Source organism: Alligator mississippiensis, chromosome 3 (assembly GCF_030867095.1).
Source record: "Alligator mississippiensis isolate rAllMis1 chromosome 3, rAllMis1, whole genome shotgun sequence".
In the NCBI taxonomy this organism is placed as follows: domain Eukaryota; kingdom Metazoa; phylum Chordata; order Crocodylia; family Alligatoridae; genus Alligator; species Alligator mississippiensis.
Window position 1 is genome coordinate 274,006,902 of NC_081826.1, and position 21,678 is coordinate 274,028,579.

A 21,678-nucleotide genomic window follows, 5' to 3' on the forward strand; every position below is an offset into this window, starting at 1 on the left:
TGGCTACACCAGTTTTTGGATGTTGAAATCTAGATGGCACTATGTTTAGTCTGCCCACCTCCTCCAGAATGGTCTAAGAAAGGGATGGAGAAAGCTGCTGTTCAGGGATGCTACAGCAGTGTACAGGTGTTCATTCTAGTGAAAGAAACTCAAGGGGAGATCTTCTAGGTGTAAGTCTGGAAGATCATTCTCCCAAATGGGCATGTTCTTCCAGGAGAAAGTGAATGAACATCTGTATGCTATCAGTTTACCAGAACAGCAGTTCTCCCCATAGAAACGTAGTGCCTGCACATGGCCTTAGAATCCTTGTTACTTTAAAACAAACATCCTTGCTCTAATTTAAGAACAATAAAAATACTATGAGCATTTTTGCCAAATATAGGTTTCCATATGCAGCCTATGTTTGTGTGAAGACAAGCTCTATATGTTGAATAGTACAGGAAAACTTCTTAAGAGCCAGCTGCTTCTTTGGCACTATAAGGAAAAAAACATATATTTTTGTTGAATTCATGGTCTTCAGTCTTGTACAATCATCTGTGAAACCTGTAATGTCAGGGGAAAAATAGGTTCCTAGGTATGAACACCAGAATTGTGATGCTAGAACACTCTTCACTTTTTATGGTGCTTTTAAGTGCTATAAACATGTCTATGGGCACCCTTAGACATCAGAGGTGAAGTGGGATTTGGGCTTATCGCTATCTATTATTTTTTGGGGGGTAAATAAAACTTCTCCCACTGTAATGAGTTTTATCCGGCTCCTACCTATTTTTGTGGCTGTTTTCTTCACCATCTCTATTTTTTCAATATTCTTTTTAAGACATGAACATTAGAACTGGATGCAGTGTTCCAGGATCTGTTTCATCAATGTTGTATACAGTAAGGAGAAAACCTCTACTCCTACTTATTCCTCCCGTTTATACATGCAAGGTAGATATGCATCTATCCACAGGGATCACCTTACTCTTTTTTCCTGCAGCACTTATTTGAGTTCAAGTTGCATTGCTTCTACGTCCTGTATCAGTAAATGCTTTCCAAGATACGATATATGTGGACTGCACTCCTTCCTAGAAATACAACTTTGCATTTAGCTCTGCTAAAATGCATTTGCTTTTTGTTACTGAGTAATCTGTGCTTCTCTGTACAGCTTCCTCACCTTCCTGCATGTACCTAATCTTTGCGTTGCCCACAAATTTTACAGTTTCATACTTGGTAGGGTTGGAAGGGACCTGAGCAGATCATCAAGTCTGACCTACTGCCATAGCAGGAAAAAGTATTGGGGTCAAATGAGTGGGGTCAAGGTGTTTGTCTGACCTCCTCTTAAAGACCCCCCAGGGTAGGAGCCAGCACCATTTCACTTGGAAGTTGGTTCCGGGTCCTAGCTGCCCTGACAGTGAAGTAGCGCCTCTTGATGTCTAGTCTGAATCTACCCTCTGCCAGCTTGTGATCGTTATTTCTAGTCACTCCTGGTAGTGCTTGGGGGAACAGGGACTCCCCCAGTGCCTGCTGGTCCCCTCTGACTAGTTTGTAAACGGCCACTAGATCCCCCCTCAGCCTTCTCTTGTGGAGGCTGAACAGGTTCAGGTCTCGTAGCCTCTCCTTGTAGGGCCTGCCCTGCTGCCCCCTGATCATGTGGGTGGCCCTCCTCTGAACCCTCTTGATGCTGTCCACATCCCTCCTGAAGTGCGGTGCCCAGAACCGGACGCAGTACTCCAACCGAGGCCTGACCGGTGCTGCATAGAGGGGGAGGATCACCTCCTTGGACCTACTTGAGCTGCAGGTTGGTCTGACAGGACCTTCCTCTAATGAACCCGTGTTGATTGCCCCTAAGCATAACCTCCCCTGCTGGCCCCTTGTGGAAATGTGCCAGGATAGTTCTCTCAAAAAGCTTACCCAGGATCGAGGTAAGACTGACTGGCCTATAGTTTCCTGGGTCTTCCTTCCCTTTTTTGAAAATGGGAACCACATTGGCCCTTTTCCAGTCCTCTGGCACCACACCAGAGCACCACGAGTGCTTGTAAAGCCGTGCCAGGGGTCCCACAATGACTTCTGCTAATTCCCTCAGCACTCTGGGGTGGAGATCGTCAGGGCCAGCTGATTTAAATACGTCCAGTCCCTCCAGAAGTTCCCTGACTAGGTCCTCACTGGCCCTAGGCCTGGGTGCACCTCCCCCGGGGCCTGAGGGGATCCCGGTGGGCAGATTGATCTGGTCCCTGCTCAGGAAAATGGAGGCAAAGAAATCGTTAAATAAGTTAGCCTTGTCTGGTGCGATGACCGGATTTCTTAGCATGTCTTACAGAGGCCCCACGTTACCCAGTACCTTCTTTTTGCCCCCTATGTATTTAAAAAAGGACTTCTTGTTGTCCCTGATCTGGGTAACTAGTCCCAGTTCCATCTCCGCCTTGGCCTTCCTGACCACCCCCCTGCAGCCCCGAGCAACCGAGGTATAGTCCTCCCTGGTGATGGCCCCTCCCTTCCATTGGGTGTACGCCTCCCTTTTAGCTAGGAGACGTTCCCATATGCTTTTGGTGAGCCATGGGGCTTTTGCGCCCTCTTGCCCCCTTTGATCCTTGTTGGGATTATCTCCCTTTGGGCATGGAGGATCGTCTCCTTAAGGAATGACCACTCCTCTTGGACACCCGACTCCCCTCCCCTCCGTGACCTCAGTACTTCCCCAACTGTTTTTCTTACCTCATTGAAATCCGCCCTCCTGAAGTCCAGGGCTGCTGCCTTGCTGCAAGCTTTTGCCACCTTGTGCTGGATGGTGAATTCAAGCAGGCGATGATCGCTGTTGCCCAGGTGGTTGAGCACCCGCAGCCCCCTCATGAGGTCATCGCCTATGGCCAGCACCAGATCCAACAAGGCGTCTCCCCTGGTGGGGCTCTGCACCTCCTGGGTTAGATGGAGGCCCTGTATCTCGGCTAGGAACCTACGCGACTTGGCTGACTGCTCTTCCCAGCAGATGTCTGGAAAGTTCAGGTCCCCCATGATGACCACGTCTTTTGACCTAACTACCTCTGTGAGCTGACTTAAGAATTCCTGATCTAGCTCTTCCCCTTGGTTGGGAGGTCTGTAGTAGACCCCCACCATTAAGTCCCTTTCCCCTTGACTCCCTTGTATTCTAACCCAGAGCACTTCAGTGTGCCCCTCATCTGACCTTGTGCTACTAGATGAGGATGTAGATGTAGAGAGCCACACCCCCACCTTTCCTCCCTGTCCTGTCCCTCCTATACAGCCTATAGCCCTTGATATTCACCGCCCAATTGTGTGTTGGGTCCCACCATGTTTCTGTGAGCCCCACTATGTCTGGCTTGGCGTCAGCTAGCAGGAGGGTTAAGTTCCTCCTGCTTGTTCCCCATACTATGAGCGTTTGTGTAGAGGCATTTGAGGCCTCCTGAAGATGTGTGCACTGGCCCCCTAATCTAAGTACTGCCCGGGCCCCAGTTGCTTACCTGGGTATTCATTCTGCTTGTCGTTGGTCCAGGCTGGGCTGTTCTTGTGGGTATCGCTTGGTTTAGTGGTCCAAGGCTTCCTCCACCCTCATCTTCCTTGTCCCCCAACGAGCTTAGTTTAAAGCCTGCCAGAGGGCTTTATCATCAGTGATTTTATTTTTACTTCCACTTGTTGATTCAAATATTGGGTGCATGCCAATTCCTGCAGAACCTGACTTCTGCCTTTTCTTTAACAGTTTTCCTATCTCAGTCTCTACAATCTCTAAAAAGATTTCTTCACTGAAAAAAATTATTGTTAATCCTACCAGCCACGATTTTTTTCCAGATGTGGTCACTTCTATAATCAATGATCCTATCTTCATGACTTCTACTTGATATCAATTGATGTATATTTTCCTATTGTTATGCATTCTACTTTGCCTTTTTAGTTTAACTTGCTGCCTTCAGTTAGCAGCTGAAACAGGAGGGGCTAGTGAAGATCATAGGTATACATTTTCATGGAGGTGCAAGTGGCTTACAACTATTTCAGGTTACTACTCCCATGGTTGGTGGCCCTAGTCACTAATTTGTGACAGAAAAACAGTTCTATAAGCTTTTTATACATTTTAATAAGCAAACTACTTTTGGATTTGAATTGGCTTGCAGAGTTATAATTTCTACTAAACTATATCTGAACAGTACAACATCCTTTTCAGGTTACACTTCAAATCATATCCATCAATAAAGTCAACAACGGATCAGACCATCCCCTGAAACCCAGTAAGGTTCAGCTCATGCAATTACACGTGATAAGATCAATTCTTACAAATAGTAACTGTGGACACCTGATGGACCTAGCATGTTTTCCAGCACGTGGAAGCTGGGCATTTTAAGGTTCCTGTTTATCGAGTGATCTGTGCCATTCTGCTTTTGCATAAATGTTCCTACTTTGATGCAGCTTCTGGCTCTCAATTTTCCCTTTTTTCTTGAACAAGTTGGAATGATAGAGGATAATTTAAGGCAAAATTTGCTAGGAATTTGTGTATGCTACCACTTAACACATCCACCATTCCCTCACACATTTAAAAAACGTGAGAAAAATAATAACTAAGTAGGTATCCTCACTGTAACCAACTACAGAAAAAATAAAAATACTTTAAAGAGCCATATTAACATTTTAGCTTTTGTCGTGTTTGGAGCATTAGAAGCAGGACTGTAGCTTGGCTGTGGTAAAGTTCTGTTTAGCTGCTACTCTACGTAAGCAAGCTTCCCTTAGCCACTTGGTTGATCAGGATGGTATAGCCTTGATGTCTTGGTCTGTTTCCTCCTTTGAACCAGCCTCAAAGCAAGAGGAATACACCTGCTTGGACATATATTCAGACCATTATGATTTAATTTCTACCTCAGTCTATACCTGGGCACCTCCCTGGAGAATTTCTGAGAAAAGCTGGTGATAAAGTACTCCAGTGTGGACAAGGTTGCCTTTGATCAGTTTGGGGCATCCCAAATACTACCATCTTTATGAGCAGTTTCAGTATTATCTTTTTAAAACCACATTGATTGGCTACAAAATATGAAACGCATGAGATTAAAACATGAAGACTTCACAGATATGATTTCAACAAGTAACAGGTGGGGTGCAGGTGACTACATTCCTTAAGTCTTAAAGAGATTTGAAAGTTTCTTACCAGCCATCATGTGTTCCACCCATTCAGAATATAATTCTCAGCATTTTTTAAAAATAAATTAAGGTCTGTTTACCAGCAAATAATTTGGAAACAGAATGATTTTTGCTTATTCTGATATGGTAAAGGCCTGGCGACAGAACTGTTTCCCATTCTCTTAATATAAGCTTATGTAAACTGCAGAGTCCTAGATATACCTGTATGTCCTTACAAATTTTTAAGTTTACACATTATCCACCTAACTCAATCAGCCTTTTTATGGCTCTCAAGTATGACATCATGACCATTTTGGTCATCTCATAAACCTTTTTTTTTAAAGAACTCCCATTTTTCTAATTTTTCCTCCCAATTAGTTTCACTTCAGTTGTAGGAAATTAGTCTTTTTGGGGAGAGAGAGAGAGAGGTAAGGATGTGTTCTGTTGGCCCAGGTTGAGAATGATCAGGTTATGAATACTGGTCCCTAAAAAGCCATAAACTTTCAGTCTTCCAATGTATTCAACACAAAATCGTGTCTGTCACGATGAGGTCCAGAAATGAATTACCTTGGTGTGGGATGCAATATATATTGTGTGCTACAACATGCTCAGCTCTTTTCTTTTTTTAAGAAAAGTATGTTGTTTTATTACTGCCTTCATGAAATCTTCAGAAATGCATCTGTCAAGCTGGAGAGTCCACCTAGTAGTATTGTTTTCCTTTTCACAGGTCCTTAAATATTAAGTCGCCCTGTTGTCTCCTTTGCTTCGGTCTGTAACAGAGCCAGGAGGCAAGATTTCCCCTTCCTCCTATCAGCAGCTGCCGCGAGGGAGCCCCAGACGACACAGCAGCGTTTCCCGGGGTGCGAGGTGCCCCGAGGGGTGAACATGGCAGGCAGCAATGGGCAGGGGCAATCGGGACAGCAGCGATCGCGGCGGCGGGGGGAATCGGCAGCAACCTGCGGCTTCAGCGGGGGGCCAAAGAGCGGCTGACAGCTGCAGTGCGGCGTAAACCCCGGTTTGGCAATCGCTCGTGTGGGGCGCTACACGCACCGCTGAGTCGGGCAGCTTTCACCCCGGCTGCAGCCCACGCCACGTGCAGCCACCGTCCTACCCCGGACAAGTAACTGGCATTGGACTGTGCCAGGGGCGGCACCTCCTGGGCAGGCCCCGCCCCGCCCCGCCCCGCCCGGCCTCCCTGATTGGGCCGCAGCCGCGCGCCGGGCGCCGCGACTTCCCGCGGTTCGGGCCGGGCCGGGCCGGGCCGGGCCGGACGAGGCAATGGCGGTGGCGGCGGTGCTGCGGGCGGACGGGGCGGTGGAGGCGCACTACGCGGACGGGGCGCGGCTGCTGCTGTCGCCCTGCGGCGCCGAGTACGTGCTGGAGCGGCCGCCCCCAGCCTGCGCCCACCCGCTGCAGCCGCCCGACAGGCTCCGCCGCCGGAGCCCGTTCGCCCTCAGCGCCTGCCGGGTGCGTCCGGGCGCTCCGCTTGCTCCGGCCTCGGGCAGTGCTGGCGCAGCCCTCTCGCGGGGAGCGGCCCGCCTGGTGGCAGGGCGCCTCGGGGGTCAGGCCGCAGAGCCAGCTCGCCCTGGGGAGGTGCTGCGGGAGGGGCCACCCGCCCCTGGCTCGTGGAGTGGGTCGGCGGTCTCTTCTCTGGGGGGGCGGGCGGGATCCAGCGGTTAGAAGTGGTCGGCGAAACGCCAGGCACAAGACCATGACTGACTGCCATAGATGTGGCCCACATGCTGAAGCACTAGGGTTGTACCCTGTCTAGGCTCGGAGGGTAAACCTGGGGCATGGCCTCCTGCTGCATCAGACCAGTTGTCTGCTTTTAGCCACGGGCAGCATTCACAGCACCCAGATGGCACCGCTTGGGATGCCCGCCCTTGGGCCACACGAGGACCTGCTGCATGTGCCAACTTGTCCAGGACCTGCACTGTACACAGCATCCCTGCCTGTCCTCCAGGGCAGGGCAGCATGAGTCCTGGACTGGCCAGGGCCGGCAGGGCAAAGGGGATCTGTGGGCCTGATGCAGCCAGCCACGTGCCATTCCTCTGGCCCGTGGACTTGCCTCGTACCACTCATCTGGTCTGTGGGGCACCCTCCTTGTTCTGCCTGTGGCTAAAAACAGTCAGCCAGTTTGATGGAGCCCACTGCCACAGGACACTGGCCAAGACCCAGTCAATGGCCGTTCTTACTAGATTAATTTAACTCCCCTGCTCGAGGCTACCTCCTAGCTGAGCACCAGTAGAAGGAGAGGGAACGTGGGAGATGTGTGGAGGCATGCTGAGTTGCACAAGGAGCTTGTTCTAATTAAGGTTCATAGAAATATCAAATGATCTGCCAGTGTCCAGAGCTAACTAGCTAGACTTGTGGCACCTAGAGGTCATGGGGTAGGTTTCTAATTTGCATGGTTGGTGTCTCCCTGTTGTGGAAGGATTTTAATGGGATTTTAAATTTGGTTTTAATGGGAAAACGTTCTCACTGCAGTCAATTTCACGATGCGTCTTGTATTCCCTTCCCCCTCCCCCTCAATCAGGAGCAACTCTTACAAGCGTTAGATTTTCGGAACCGGTATTCCGCTCGTCCATATTTACCCTCGCACATCCTGCCTCCTGAAAGGAAATGGGTATGTTTTCCATAGCTAATGTTTCTCTGAGGTTTACTTTACAGAAACTGAACAACTTTTTGTACTGGATTTTCACCCTTTGTTGCAGGTGTTTTGCAGTGTCTTATTCCTTTTGGATCCAGTGTTTCATCTGGATCCTCAGCTGAGGACAGTATTCAGAAATGATTGGGTACCCTACCAATAGATACAAAAAATGGGCATCTTTAAGATTGAACTCCCCTGATTTGGGAGCAGGACATTATGCAAGCAGGGCTTTTAGCCTTCCAGAGTTTATCCAATTATAGGATAGACAGTGGTTGATGAATTTGCACACTTGGAGTTCGTTATAAAATGACACCACAAGGTATCATAAAGATAGGCATGATAGAAAAAGTTGTACAAGAATGAAAGCTGAAGCAATAAAATGTACTTGGATATACTTGAATGTTTAGGCATCCACATAACTAACCCACTGTAGCTGTTACACATCTTTCATTGTCTGAGTGTGGAGGATGAGAATCCATTTAGCAGGGCAGCTAAGCTATTTCCTTACCATCAGAGATGATTCTGTTTGAACAAGGAGAGGCAGGCCTGAGAAGTGAAGTTGGGTATCTAAACTTTTCTGCTACCCTATTTTTCTGGATAAATAGGAAGCCTCACACTTCACTTTTTCCAAAGCTCAGAGTTCACGTAAAAATAAACACTCTGCTTAAAGAAGATCATCTCAGTTAAATATTACTTTGCAGTCTATTCTGCTGTTCCTTTTCCATTTCTTAGGTTCTTTTGACAGATGTCTTGGAAGTCAGATGGCCTAGCCCTAACTCTCTTGATGCAGTCATATGTCTGGATAATGGGAGTGTGAAGATATCCTCCTTAGATGGTCATGCCCACCTCTACATGTCAGAATTGCAGGAAGATTTTACAGTGGAGTTCTTGTGCAAAGCTAGTCAGAAGCCTGCAAAATCTTCGCTTTTCTCTGAAAAAAACAGCAAAAAAGATCAGCAAGAAATGTTAGAACAGCTGAGATTGGAGAATAAGAAAGATGAATGCAGTATTGTAAACAAATCCAGGAAACCAGCCCAATCAAAGAACTACTTAAACCAAACAGAAGGAGATGAGGCCAATTTATCTCTGACAAGCTGTTCCTCTGACTATGTCTGGGTTACACAGCACTGGTCTGTTTTCTCATACCCAGAAGAGTGGAAATACCCTTTGTCTTTGGCATTAACATTTTATCGGCTGCGCGCTGATAGCCTCCCATCTAAAATGCATGAGCAAGACAAATACTCTCAGAACAAAACTGTAGAATCTGAGCTTTTAAAGGAAAGTGAAAACGGCAAGGCAATTTCTCATTTGCCTGAAGCTTTACCACTCAGCTGTACTGCACCGCACCTACATAGGTAACTGTGTCATGTATTTGCTTTTAGTTTTTGCAATGTTTTGCCGCTTCTCAGACCTGAATATCTGCTTCTTCAGTAATATCCCTAACTGAATGATAAATGAATCCCAACCATCAGAAATGTATATTAAAACTAAAATATGGAATCTTATTACAGACTTCATGAAATGTGGCATTTGTAAGACCAACATTACATAGACTAGTCTAAAATAATCCAAAGACAAATGTTGATCTTTAATATGTAATAGAGAGAGTCTGCTTCCACAATTATAGAAGTGAAAATGAGAATAGTGGAAAAGTAAGTACAACTTTTTTAAGGAAATGAAGCTTCAAAAGTGTGTCAAGACATGTCTTCTCCAATATTGTGCACTTTGAGAAAGTGGAAGAGGAATAGTGGACTGGGTGTGTAGGTGTATGTTTGTATTCATATGCAGATACCTTCTCTGGTAGGCTATTTATAGCAAAGGATGGAAGGAGAAAGGAAGCCTATAACTTTTTAAAAAGTCATACTAAATGTTAATAAACTGCTGCATTACCTAGGTGACAAAAACTTAAGGATCATAAGGTTCATATATTTTTCTCTCAAACCAGTTGACTAAGACACCTGTTTTTAAAGAGAACTTCTTACCTACCGGGATTATTCTCAGAACTTGTTCATATTACAGTTCCTGAACATGAACTGATTTTTAAATTGGCTAGTTCATGTTTGGTATTTTGTAATGAAGTAAGCAAACTATTTAAAGTTTCTTTTTATAGCGTAGAATACTAGAATTAGAAATCAGTAATACTAATAAACTACAAACTTACTGTAACTTGTTTTTGATTTTGTTTGTTTGTTTGTTTTGTTTTGCCCAGGTGGATTTTCTGTGACTTTTTTCTACAGAAAGGGAAAAATACTGAGCCATGTTCATACCCTCAACTAATAAACATTGTTTGGTGCCAAGGTATTCTTTATAGGTAGGAGTAACAGATAATCTGTTCATTTTTGGAATAGTGTGTTTGTATGGAAATTTAATCATAAAGATGAAATGTCCTGATCCAAGACTCTATTCTGCTTTCTGAGAAACTAGTTAATATTCTGTTCAGAATATTTTTGATTGTTTAGGCCTTGGCCCTACAATGCAGTCCATGTGAGTCTGTCTCCCATGTTTCCACAAAACCTTGTTGACATCGTTAGGGAGGGTTGCTTGCGCAGACATGGGGCTCTATATCAGAGGTCAGCAACATGACCTGCAGACTGGACCTGGCTTGTGGAGCCGCTTGATCCAGCCTGCAGAGCTGGGAGGCTTTGCCTGTGCCTGCATCCAGGCCTGGCAGGAGTGTGCTTGATCAGAGCAGTTCCAAACTGCACCCGCACAACAGCTGCTTCTCCCCACCCTCATTGCTCCACTCTGACAGACCAAGTGGTTTTGGCAGCATGTCAGTAGCAGGGAGGCTTTGTCTGTACCCGCACTGGGGCCAGGCAGCTGGGAGCCCATTCCCTGGCTGAAGAGCAGACATAACTAAGCCTGTGGGGAGCTGTGCCAGGGCCAGGCATTTGTAAACTGCATTTAGCTGTTGCCACTTCTTCCAACCCCCTGCTCTCCAGCTGCAATGTGAGTGTAGCTCCTAAACTGTGGAGAGCTGTGCCCACGCTACAGCTGGCTGGGGAGAGGGAGGGGAGAAGCAGTGACAGCATGGATGTAGTTTACAGGTACCTCTCCCCAGCTCAGCTCCCCACTTCCTGAAAGCTGCAGGTGCAGTTCCCACCTGCAGGGCCCCAGCATGGGTGCAGGGAAGGCCCCCCACCACTGGCATACTGCCAGAACTGCTGGGTCTGGTGGATTAAAGCCAAGTTGTTTCTGCTCGTGGCTTGTAAAAGATCTCTGCCCCCTGGTCTACACAGAATGAGTTACTAAACTGGGCCTTTAGTTGATCATAGACACCTAGTGTTATATGATCGTGTAATGGAAAACCCAGAATCTTATTGAAATACCTATGTGCAGGGGAAAGGGAAAGCTAATTCTGAGTCTCATTTGTGGGTTTCAGTTAGAACTGTCCACAAATGTTGACATTTGTTATTACTGCATTTGGCTCTAATGTCTTTGGATGAATTCTGTGTTTTGTTTGTTTGTTTTGGTAGCTATTTCAGATGCAAGAAACTGTAAAAGGCTCTCTCTCCATTTTTGTACATGTATTAATACTAATCTTTTTTTTTAAATTGAGAATTGAAAGCAATTAATAAATTCTACTGTACAGAACAGAGCCACGGAACCTTTACCGGCTATTGGCCGGAATGACGTGCATTGGTTTGGAGGTGGTGGATGCTAGGACCTTGCTGCTGCCACCACTTGTCCCCGTAGCAGCATGGGGAGGGGGGTCCATAGAAGACCCCCCTCCTGCCACTTAATGTTGCAAAAGCCCCATGTCCAAAGGCCAGATCCAGCCCATGGGCCATAGGTTACCTATGTGGACAACTTTTCATGTGGAAGTTTTCGTGGGATATGTTCTTTCACCAAAGTTCTTGTAATTTAAGTATACAGTACCTGTATGCTGACAGAACATCTGTCCGTCTCTTTCTCTCTCTCTCAGGTTTATCCAAGATAGTACAGACATCATAGAAATTTATCCTGGAGATGGATCAGTTTTCAAGTCACAAGGAACATTACTGGGAAACTATTTCACACACTATTCAGTTCAGAAAGGATCAAGACAGGTAGGAATAAAATAATTTTTTTAAACTGTCATTATTTAATACTGCATTTGAGGATAGCAACATCTTTTGCTTTAAGAAACTGATAATGTAACATGAAGAGTCCTATTGCATACCCTATCATAGTAATCTGGATTACACCAATATTTTGTATATTAGGTTTTTTGAAGTCTTTCATCACTTATGTATTTTCATCACTTATGAATAAGGCAGGAGAACTTTCAGCACATGACAAAGTACTGAGAAGTTAGATAAGTTTTGCTGTCCAGCGTTACAAGAGGCAATCCAGGACATTTAGGAAAGAGAGAAGTTGTGCTGCAAACATGCAAATGTGCAGGCTTTGACCATTTTCTGATCAAAGATCCCAGAGTACTGTATTCTGGTTGACTAATCATTCATCTTGAAAAAGCTACCTATATAGTTCCTGTGGGGGTATGTGCCTGAGGTAGTGGTTTTCAGCGTTTTTTAGACTTGAGCTACCCCTTGGAAAATGCCAGCTCTTACCTTTCACTCGTTTTTTGACTACAAAAAAATAGCAATTCTGTTGCAGATAACTCAGACCACAACAGGTCAAGATGTTATTGACACTCCAGATTCCTTTTTGAATTATCTGGGTTTCTCAAGTGAATCGTGTTCGAGCACCTAACAGTAATAGTATTGTGTGGCACCCTGCAGCACCCTCAAAAAAAATCTAATAGTACCCCAGAGTACTGCAGCACTCTGATTAAAAATTACTGTTCTGAGGGATTCAAGCTCTTTAGGAGGTACTAAAAGAATCTTGGCAATGCTGAAGCCAGGTACACGAGTTTTAGCACAAACCATTGGCTTCCCCTTAGAAAGTAAGTAGTAACTGGGGCCTAGCAGCACAGATAGGTATGTACCAGGAGGGGTATGTAAAGATTAGAGGCAGAGGATATCCTGTGGATAAGATGGAAAAGACTGTTATGGATAATATCAGGTTCACGTTTCAGAAGTACCTAAAGACGTGTGCCATGGAAACAGTTGTTTCTTTTTCTCTTATATGCTCTGATCAGAACATCTTTTTAACACTGGGGAAAAGATTCAATGGTCTAATAAATTCCTTGGCTTTGGATTACTATAGTAATGACCATAATAATGTTGTTTGATGCATTGGTAGCAATGTCCTTTACCTTGCACAGTCACGAAAAAGAAAAATACCATTCAGATTCAGCTGGCAACCTTATTCCATGAGCATAGCTTTTTTTCAGTGATCTGTAGACAAGTTACCTCTTTGCTTAAAGATTTTGGTTCCATTTTAATCATTCTTTAACTCTGTTCCTTGCTTTGACAGTTTATGTAACATGTTTATGAGGCAAAATGACTTTCCTGCAATTCTGCACCAACTTGAGATAATTTAAGAATTCAAAGCAGTGAAAGGAGCAACACCAGAGGGTTCATAATTGTTTTGTGACTTGTAGTCTGCCGCATATCTATTTAAACTATTGTTTTATTAATGTGGCTTCTAAAAATAACTGCTCTCCTTTCTGCTTTATGATCTATAGAGAGAAGAAAAGATGTATTCAGTAAGCAGTCTGCCCCCTGATGTACCAGGAAGTCCATATTCTATAAACTCCATCATTACACAGGCAACCAGGTGAATTGTTTGTTTTATTTTTGTTCTTGCCCTTTTGAAGTGGCATTCAGGAACAAAGGTTACAAAATGATAAATGTCACTCCAGTTCAATTTCTTATACTTGCTTAAAGTAGAAAGTTAAGTAATTCATGTCTGTACTACTTGTGACATGTATAAGATTAGAAAATTACTGTATAAAGACCCTAAGAACACCTAACTCAATTGATTTACAGTATGTGATTATACAGTGAAGTGTAGTTGCTTTATTTTTCTTCACAGAATTCTTCAGTACTGCTACAAGACTAAACTTTCTTTAATACATAACTACAATAGCTGTTGTTGGAATATGGTATGTAACATTATGCTTTTTAATATGCTCATTTGAATGGTTGTCATGGATTTAATGGACTAAAAGAAACAGAAACCATAGGGAAGAGAGGTGAAAGTAAATGAACGAATACCGAGGACTAATTGGTTGGGCAGCTTGCTTAACCAATCCTCTGAGAGGGCATATTTGTGAAGGAGAGAGAAATCAGGCAGGAAGGTTGTTAGAGGTCTGGCGAATTAGCTACTGCTTAAGAGTCTGGGTAAGAGCTAAACAAATGGCACAAGCTATTGCATCTAAAGTATTCTCATGTTTGTTTCATACTAGATACGAAAGACCGAGGGATGGGAAACCTTGCCAGTTTTGTTGGATGAAGCAGTTATTCCCAATGTAGGAAGACTGGTGGCATATTCGGATAATAAAGTGCATGCTGTTTTTTGTGATGGGATGACCTTGACTATGATGTGGGATTTTAACTTTTGTTATGGAAAAACACAGGTAATCTTTGGAAACTGAAATTAGAAATTCAATTTTTCATTTAATTTCTTGCATTCTGTGGATAAGCAAACGTATCTTTGTCCCAAGTAAAGCTGGGCCATGAAGCAGACTTTGTATATTTGCTTTGGGAATGGGGCCTTGAAATAGCCATTTTAAAAACTTTTCATTTGGGCAATAATTCAGAAGTCCAAAGAAAAGATCCGATGCGTGTAAAACAGAAATTGGGCTGTTTGGGGACCCTTGTAAGTCATGTTCATTATATCTGATGATTCATGCACTCAGGCTGGTTTGTAAATATTTCATCTGTTTGAAAATCTGGTCTATCTTTAGTTGCCAATATTTGTATATGTATACATGTTGACATATTGCTAATGTGTTAACTATGGGCTTGAAAGGAAAAATCTCCTTTAGCCTGTAATAAAAGACCTATGTCTCCTAGAGTACAAACAACGAGAGAAGCTCTGCTACTTATGTTTGCTTATTATGACATGCATTTTGCTTGAATCTTTTATCCTTGAAAACATGTTTAATTCTGAGTGTTTGAGTCATTTGAACTACTGAATAATTTTGAATCATTACATAGTTTTCTGACACAATAGCTCAGTAAAGTATTAAAGTCATGCATGAGGTATAATTTTACTTATCTTTACAGATGATATCATAGTTTGGTTTTTAAAATGAACAGATCGCTAAGAATGACTTGTAGCCTGACTTAACTTGTATAGGGAAATAATGTCATCTTATAAGAAACTGCTCCCTCAGTAACTTTCCAGGCGAGTTATGATGGTATCAAAAGACATGTGAACTGCAGTCGGACAGTTATAGATGTGGAAGTCATTCTTGCCCTCCTTGGGCATGAATGACTTCCTTGAATCTGATATCTTTTATTACATTAACTTAAATAAGTTGGTCTAATAAACAACTTAAATAACGGATATTAAACTAAACATGTATTTCAAGTCCACTTGTTTATGTTCTTACAAAAGGAACATAAAAGTATTATACAGACTAATTTTGGGGATCTTTTATCACCTAAGTATAATATGCAAAATTCCTCTATTTTGAAAAGTAACCCATTAGAAAGGGATTCCATTTTAATTTGGTAAATCTGTTCAGTTTACAGCTAAATGTGTCAATTTTTTTCTCGCCTTATTTCCAGCCTGCAAACAGTGGGCAATGCAGGGAGATTGTGTCATGCTGGACTGACTTCCCACTTTAGAAATTATGTCAAGCATCAGCTGGAGGGATAGGTGGACAAGAAATTTTGCTCTTCTGCAGTTCTATCACCCTATGGCACTTATTGGAAGTATAAATAAATAAGTAAAAATAAAAAGAGGCTGCAGGTATGACTTGAAATACACACAAAGAACAAGATTTGTTTGGGGTGCCATTTCTACATAATGACTTTTCAAACTATCATTTGGATTTGAGCCCATCCTCAGGTTCTAACTTTCAGAAAAATACAAGTAGAAGAAATATCTTCATGCAATGTCAAAAGAAATGAATGGGATACATTTTCCAGTAGTCTCCAACAGCACAGAAAAATCAGAGTTGGGGCCATATTTAGAACCAGAAGTTCCTGTTCCCTTTTTCTGTTTGTGCCATCATACTGTATTTTTCTTCCTTAGCCAAGCACAAATACTAAATGAGACTTTGCAGATGTTTCATTTTAAACTAGCAGATGTTGCTCCTTATACTTTATCGCTGTTCTACAGCCAAATAAAAAAACCCAAGATGTCAGTTCTCATTTTTCTCTTCTGAAGATGAATCAAGAGTCTACTACAGGCTTGTGCAAGTTAACAACCCGTGATGGGACACAGCATCTAATCCAGATAAACAGTCCCGGCATCTATGAAAGGTATAAAGAGGTGATCTGAATCTTTTTGAAGTTAACACATTCTGGATTTCAATTTGAATCTGTGTTTTAAGAAAAGTAAGACGCTGAATATATGTCTATAAAATGGCTGTATCTGACTGGCTGGCCGCTTTTCAGCTTGCATGCCTCAGGGCAATAGCCAGTTAATTTTCACTTATGAGTTTCATCTGATTTGCATCATTATGAATAGTTGCTTTTGAAAATATTTTTAAAATAGAAACTGAAAGTTGAAATGTAACTTGTAATTTAATTTCTTCCATTCCATGGATAAGCAAATATATCTTTGTCCCAAATAAAGCTGGTCCATGAAGCAGCTTTTGTATAACACTTGCTTTGCTACTGACATTGACCTCTCTCTGCCTATCAGTTTTTCCAGTCTACTTGTTCTAATTAGTGAAACCTTCTTATGGAAATCATAAGTAGCTCACTGTTTCATTTTAGTAGAGGATGTTCACATGTTTGCTCTTCTTTCAGTTAGGGCTTTTGTTCACATTTTTGCCATGCTTGTTGTTTTTATGTTTTAATAGAAGAATGAAGGAGTTCTTTCCTATTTTAATGGAAAAATGAAAAATCGCAGTTCTTCTAACCTTTGCTTGTACATCATATTTTCAAGACCTCTAGTCATTCTTGTTGTTTTTTTGCTGGATCCTTTCTGCTTTGTCAGCTACACGGAACAAATTCAGAGCTTGAAGCTAAAAAGTTGAACATACCAGAATTCAAGATACCTGACTGGCTAGGCTGTCTATAACTCCCTGTAGAGAAAGGGTTTTGGGAGTATAGTGGACGTTCCCCGGGGGTGACAAGGTCAAACGGTCATAAACTCCTCCATGACCATTTCAGACTGGACATAAGGAAGAACTTCTTTACTGTCTGAGCCCCCAAGGAATAGACTGCTGCTGAAAGTGGTTCAAGCTCCTACTTTGAACACCTTCAAGAGAAATTTGGATGTTTATCTTATCTTGCTGGGGTCCGATGATCCCTGCCGACTTCCTGCCCCTGGGGCAAGGGGCTGGATTCGATGATCTTCCAAGGTCCCTCCCAGCCCTAATGTCTATGAAATATGTTTCTTCAAGTGCAGTGCTCAAAACTGGATACAGCACTTCTGCTGCTGAGTAGAAGAATCACCCCCCTGGATGTGCAACCAGCACACTTGTTAATGCAATGCAACCCAGTATGCTATTGCATACTGTTGCAATAGTCAGTTTATGGTCCACTATACTCCCCAAGCCCTTTCTCCACCGGGAGTTATAGAGAGCCTAGTCAGTCAAGCATCTTGGAAGCTAAAAAGTTGAACATACCAAATTCAAGCTCTGAATTTGTTCCATGCAGTTGAACATATCAAATCTGATCCTTTAATTTCTTAAGTGTTGCTCTCTACCTATCAAATACTGCTCGTCCTTCTATCATTTGAAAAGTGCTATCAGCAACGAAGTACAGTCTTATTCCAGAAAGCAACTTTTAAAAGAAATTCCTTTTATATTTGGTGCACTTGAATGTTTAACAAGGTTGCGAATAGATAGGTTGATTGATTCACTGGATACTCTCTGGTTCTGTTGTGTGGTTTTTTTAATGATTTTATCAAATTAATGAAAGAATATGTTTGATGTTGGCTCTATTATGTTCTATCCCCTGTTGCAGATATATTATTCAATGCTGTCAATCAGCTATCCAGAATACTTGTTTGATTGAAATACCATTTCCTTTTTTAATTTAGGTACATCAGAACAGCAGTAGCATGGTGTAAAAGTGTGAATGGAGAGAGAGGCACTCCTACATGTGCTCCAAGCCCCATTACAGAGGAGAACTGGTACTTAATTTTAATTACCATTATTTACTGTTCAGGCTGTTAAAAAAGATCAGCAGGACTTTACATTCTAAACTTTATATGATGTATTTTTTGACTTTTTGTGAAATGAAAAATTTAAACTCATCTGTATGACCTTGCTCTAGCCCTGCTACTCCTGTGAGGCAGCTGTACAGGGTGGCAGTGCTTCATCCCCACCTGCTCCCATGTACCTCCTGGAATCTTTCAAAGTACCCCCAGGCGTATGCGTACCTCCAGTTGACATCCTTTTTTCTTTGACGTCTCATAATTTTTTTTTTTTAATTGCCTGCATAGTTTAAAATACCATATTGACACAAAACATTGTTTCATAGTTGGTAGGGTCGGAAGGGACCTAAGCAGACCATCAAGTCCGACTCCCTGCCATGGGCAGGAAAGAATGCTTGAATCAAACGACCCTGGCTAGGTGATTATCTAGCCTCCTTTTGAAGACCCCCAGGGTAGGAGCGAGCACCACCTCCCTTAGAAGCTGGTTCCAGTTGGTTTCCTTATTTTGTTTTCTTTTTTTTGTACTGAAATTAGAATGCTTATTGCAAGAGCAGCATATAAATGTTACAAACACCTTATTTTAACTGCTTAAATATGAGACAGAGGAACTGAGCTAAGAGTCAGCCATATTAAAACCAATTATTTCCATAATGACAAAATTGCCAAAACCCCCAACCTGTTGAACTGCATCCTCACTTTCTCAGATTGGGAAGTGCATAAATAGCATGGTGCTAATAACTATTACACAGATGTACTGGGAAGAGTGGATGATGCCTTTATTCATTTACCAATTTACTGCTAAGATAGTTGTATCACTATCTCCTGATTTTGTTGCCATCAGAGCACAATGTCTTATGCTCTACAAAATCTGTAATGTTCCACACCACCTACTTCTGTGTGAAGTATTATTGGTTATTGATATTAAAGAATTGCAATCAGCATTACTATCAACACTAGTGGTGAAAATTATCTGTTTTGTTTATGTTGTACCTGACCAGTCTCCGGTAGGTAGCAAGTCTACATGGTCCCTCTTTGCCCTTTTTGTGTATGTTTTCACATAGCAATAGGAGAAAAACATTAAACGTAAAAAATGCAATAATATATAAAACTGCAATACATAGAAGAGAGACTTAGGAGCTAATGTAGTACTTAACATTTAAATGATCTTTTAAAATTAACTAGGCTTCAAGCTGACATTGTCTTTTAAAAATATGTATTATTTCCTATAGCTCCATTGACAGTGCACGCGCACACATACATGATAATGTTGGTAGAGGAAGACTCTTAGACCAGAATCCTAATTCTATAAACAGCTGCCCATGTTTAGCATTTCCCGTGTGAATAATACCATTGACTTTAAAAAATAAAAGGAAAGTATATTCATGAAATTTCATAAAGAAATAAAAACTGTTGACTAAAAAAATATATTTGAGAAACTATATCTCCTTATATAGAGTACGTTTTAAATTATCTTTTTCACAGGTCTGTTGCTGCTGAACTTGAAAAAATACAGAGATTTAACTGTATCCTTCCAACAATATTTTTGACATTTTCAGTGTACATAAGGTAAAACCTTATTGGACAGTTTTATAATAACCTTATGCCCTAGTTTTGCTCCTGTTATTACATAAGTCTCCTTACCTTTTTTAAAAACATTTCTGCTCGCTTACTTATCCTACCATGTTCTCAGTGTGACACCACTTGAAATGCTAAAAAAGCAGAATGCATAGGAATCCTGATGGGGAAATGGTTCTCTCTACACAAAGTTGTACTTCATTTATATCTTTCTCTCTTTCTTTTTTCTTACAAAGGAAAATGATGCATATACCTTTGGCCTGCTACTCACGATGAGCTTTCTCTGTAGTTAGCAAGTACCTGAGTTTGGCTTTCTTGTTCATTCAGCTGCAAAAGTGTTTGGTGCTTCATGTGTTTAAAATGCTGTACAATCATCTCTAAGCTAACTTGGGGTTTTGTTTTGTTTTTCCAATTTGCAATTTTAAGGCATTTACATTTCGTAATCTGACATTCTGTGCTCCATTGATATTGTTCCTTTTTAAGTACACTTTTATGTGCAAGTTTTGTGTACACTTTTTTAAGTACACTTTTTTTTTTTTAATACACACAAAAAAAAGTATTCCTTTCCTATAGATGAAGCTTTCTTGAAATAAGTTTGACATCCCTGCCTTAATTTATTTGTCCACAGGGACCAGATGAGTGGTGTGAGGCTGGTCCACAAGCTAGATCAGGCCCACAGATGCTTCCCCCTGCTCTTCTTCCCTCTCTCCCCCACCCTATGTTGGTTCCAATATGTGTAGTAGTTGTCCCTGTTGGTTCAGGACCCATGCTGCATGTGATGGCTGCCCCCGGGACCCTGGATACATTAGGCTGCCATGTGCAGTGGAAGTCCCAGGGCAGCCAGAGGTAGGCACTGACTGTGGCATGCATACCAGGCCCTGTAGACAGGGCTGGTCTGATGGTGCCCATGGAGACCTATCATCCTGCCCCCAGCGCTCCCCGGGGGTTTGAGTTCACCCACACAGTATGGCCTGCAGGCTGTATCTTTGCCACTCCTGAACTAAGAGACTTTAAAGAGCTTGATCTCTTATTTTTTACCCTTATTTACTGACTGCAGCAAACAATGGCAAAATGATTGCAGAATGGTGATTTTAGAATATTTTAAAATAATGTTTCTATTATTAGGGGTAGAACAGTTTGAATTTTCCTTAAGAAATGTAACCTCTAGTTTTACTGGAGAATAGCAGAGTTCCAAGCAAGACTTCGGCTGTGAAACGTGATCTACCATGCATTACCGACAGACTACCAGAAAACATCAGCTTACCTGAAGAAATTGGTAAAAACAGCGTGTTGGAGGCTTTGGACAAAACTTCTAAAGCCATCCAAGATATTGAATCATTCCTGTCCACCTCTGGGAAGTGAAGCTTGGACAAGGGCTTGAAAGACCTGCATTATTTATGGCCTCTTGTCCTGTAGTCTCGTGTAGCCAGTGGTAGTATTGGGTGGAACAAAAGAAGGATCAGGCCTTAAATGACTTTTGAAAAAGAACAGAAATTCAATTTGACTTTTGACTGACTCCAATCGTAGCATTCAAGTCTGCTGGGCTGAGAGAGAGAAGAGCACGCAAATGAAATTGTTTGTAATCTTGTTTTATGTACCGTGCTTCTTTTATTAGCAGTTAAATTGACAATGTTTTGTACATCAATGGAGGTTATCATATAAATAAATGTTTCAAATGATGTATTTGGTGGCGAAGGGATTAGACGACCAGCCTTGTTCAGCAATGTTACCTTCTTGGATGCCTGTTTGTTTTAAAAGTGATGAGGCGGAGAATCCCTGCGCTTGGTGAAGTATTCTGACTGGACCCGGACCCGGTTTCAGAGTGCATTTCTGTGAATGAGGCAAGCGGGATTCTCTGGGTAAATCCGATATCTTGTATCAGAGCAACTCCAATAACTGGAACAGGTCGTTGTGGGCAGGGTAGGGCCAGGCCGGCCACGGAGCGGTGACAGCGCTAAGCAAGAAAGCCAGTCAGGGAGAGTGCACGTGGAGGTGGCCCGGGCTGGGGGGAATGAATGGACGAGGGTTTTCTGCAACGAATAATTTTCCCTGGTTTTTTGCGCCTGCTTCCCATGGAGAACTTTTTTTTCTTTATTTTAACTCCAGGTGATCTGGCGTGCTGGGGGTGGCTTTGCCATAAGCACGGGAAGCCCGAGGCAGGGAGGTTTTTCCTTCGAGGGGCCCTGCGGCGACTC

The 21,678-nt window shown here is 42.6% G+C and overlaps 1 protein-coding gene across 2 annotated transcripts; it reads left to right on the top strand.

Annotated features, from left to right (window-relative positions):
• The first annotated feature begins 6,319 nt into the window (after positions 1 to 6,319).
• On the top strand, positions 6,320 to 21,162 carry C3H5orf34 (chromosome 3 C5orf34 homolog). 2 transcript variants are annotated; one of them, XM_019495978.2, is made up of 12 exons: positions 6,320 to 6,555; positions 7,625 to 7,714; positions 8,471 to 9,093; positions 9,948 to 10,049; positions 11,664 to 11,787; positions 13,308 to 13,399; positions 13,658 to 13,727; positions 14,031 to 14,201; positions 15,917 to 16,059; positions 17,792 to 17,884; positions 19,391 to 19,431; positions 20,652 to 21,162. In XM_019495978.2, exons 1-12 carry the CDS (start codon positions 6,367 to 6,369, stop codon positions 20,843 to 20,845), a joined length of 1,932 nt encoding a protein of 643 aa, XP_019351523.1. In that variant the 5' UTR covers positions 6,320 to 6,366; the 3' UTR covers positions 20,846 to 21,162. The 2 variants fall into 2 exon arrangements, with proteins under 2 accessions (XP_019351523.1, XP_014449611.1); XM_014594125.3 differs by having other exon boundaries at positions 6,321 to 6,555; positions 15,965 to 16,059.
• The last annotated feature ends 516 nt before the right edge of the window (positions 21,163 to 21,678 follow it).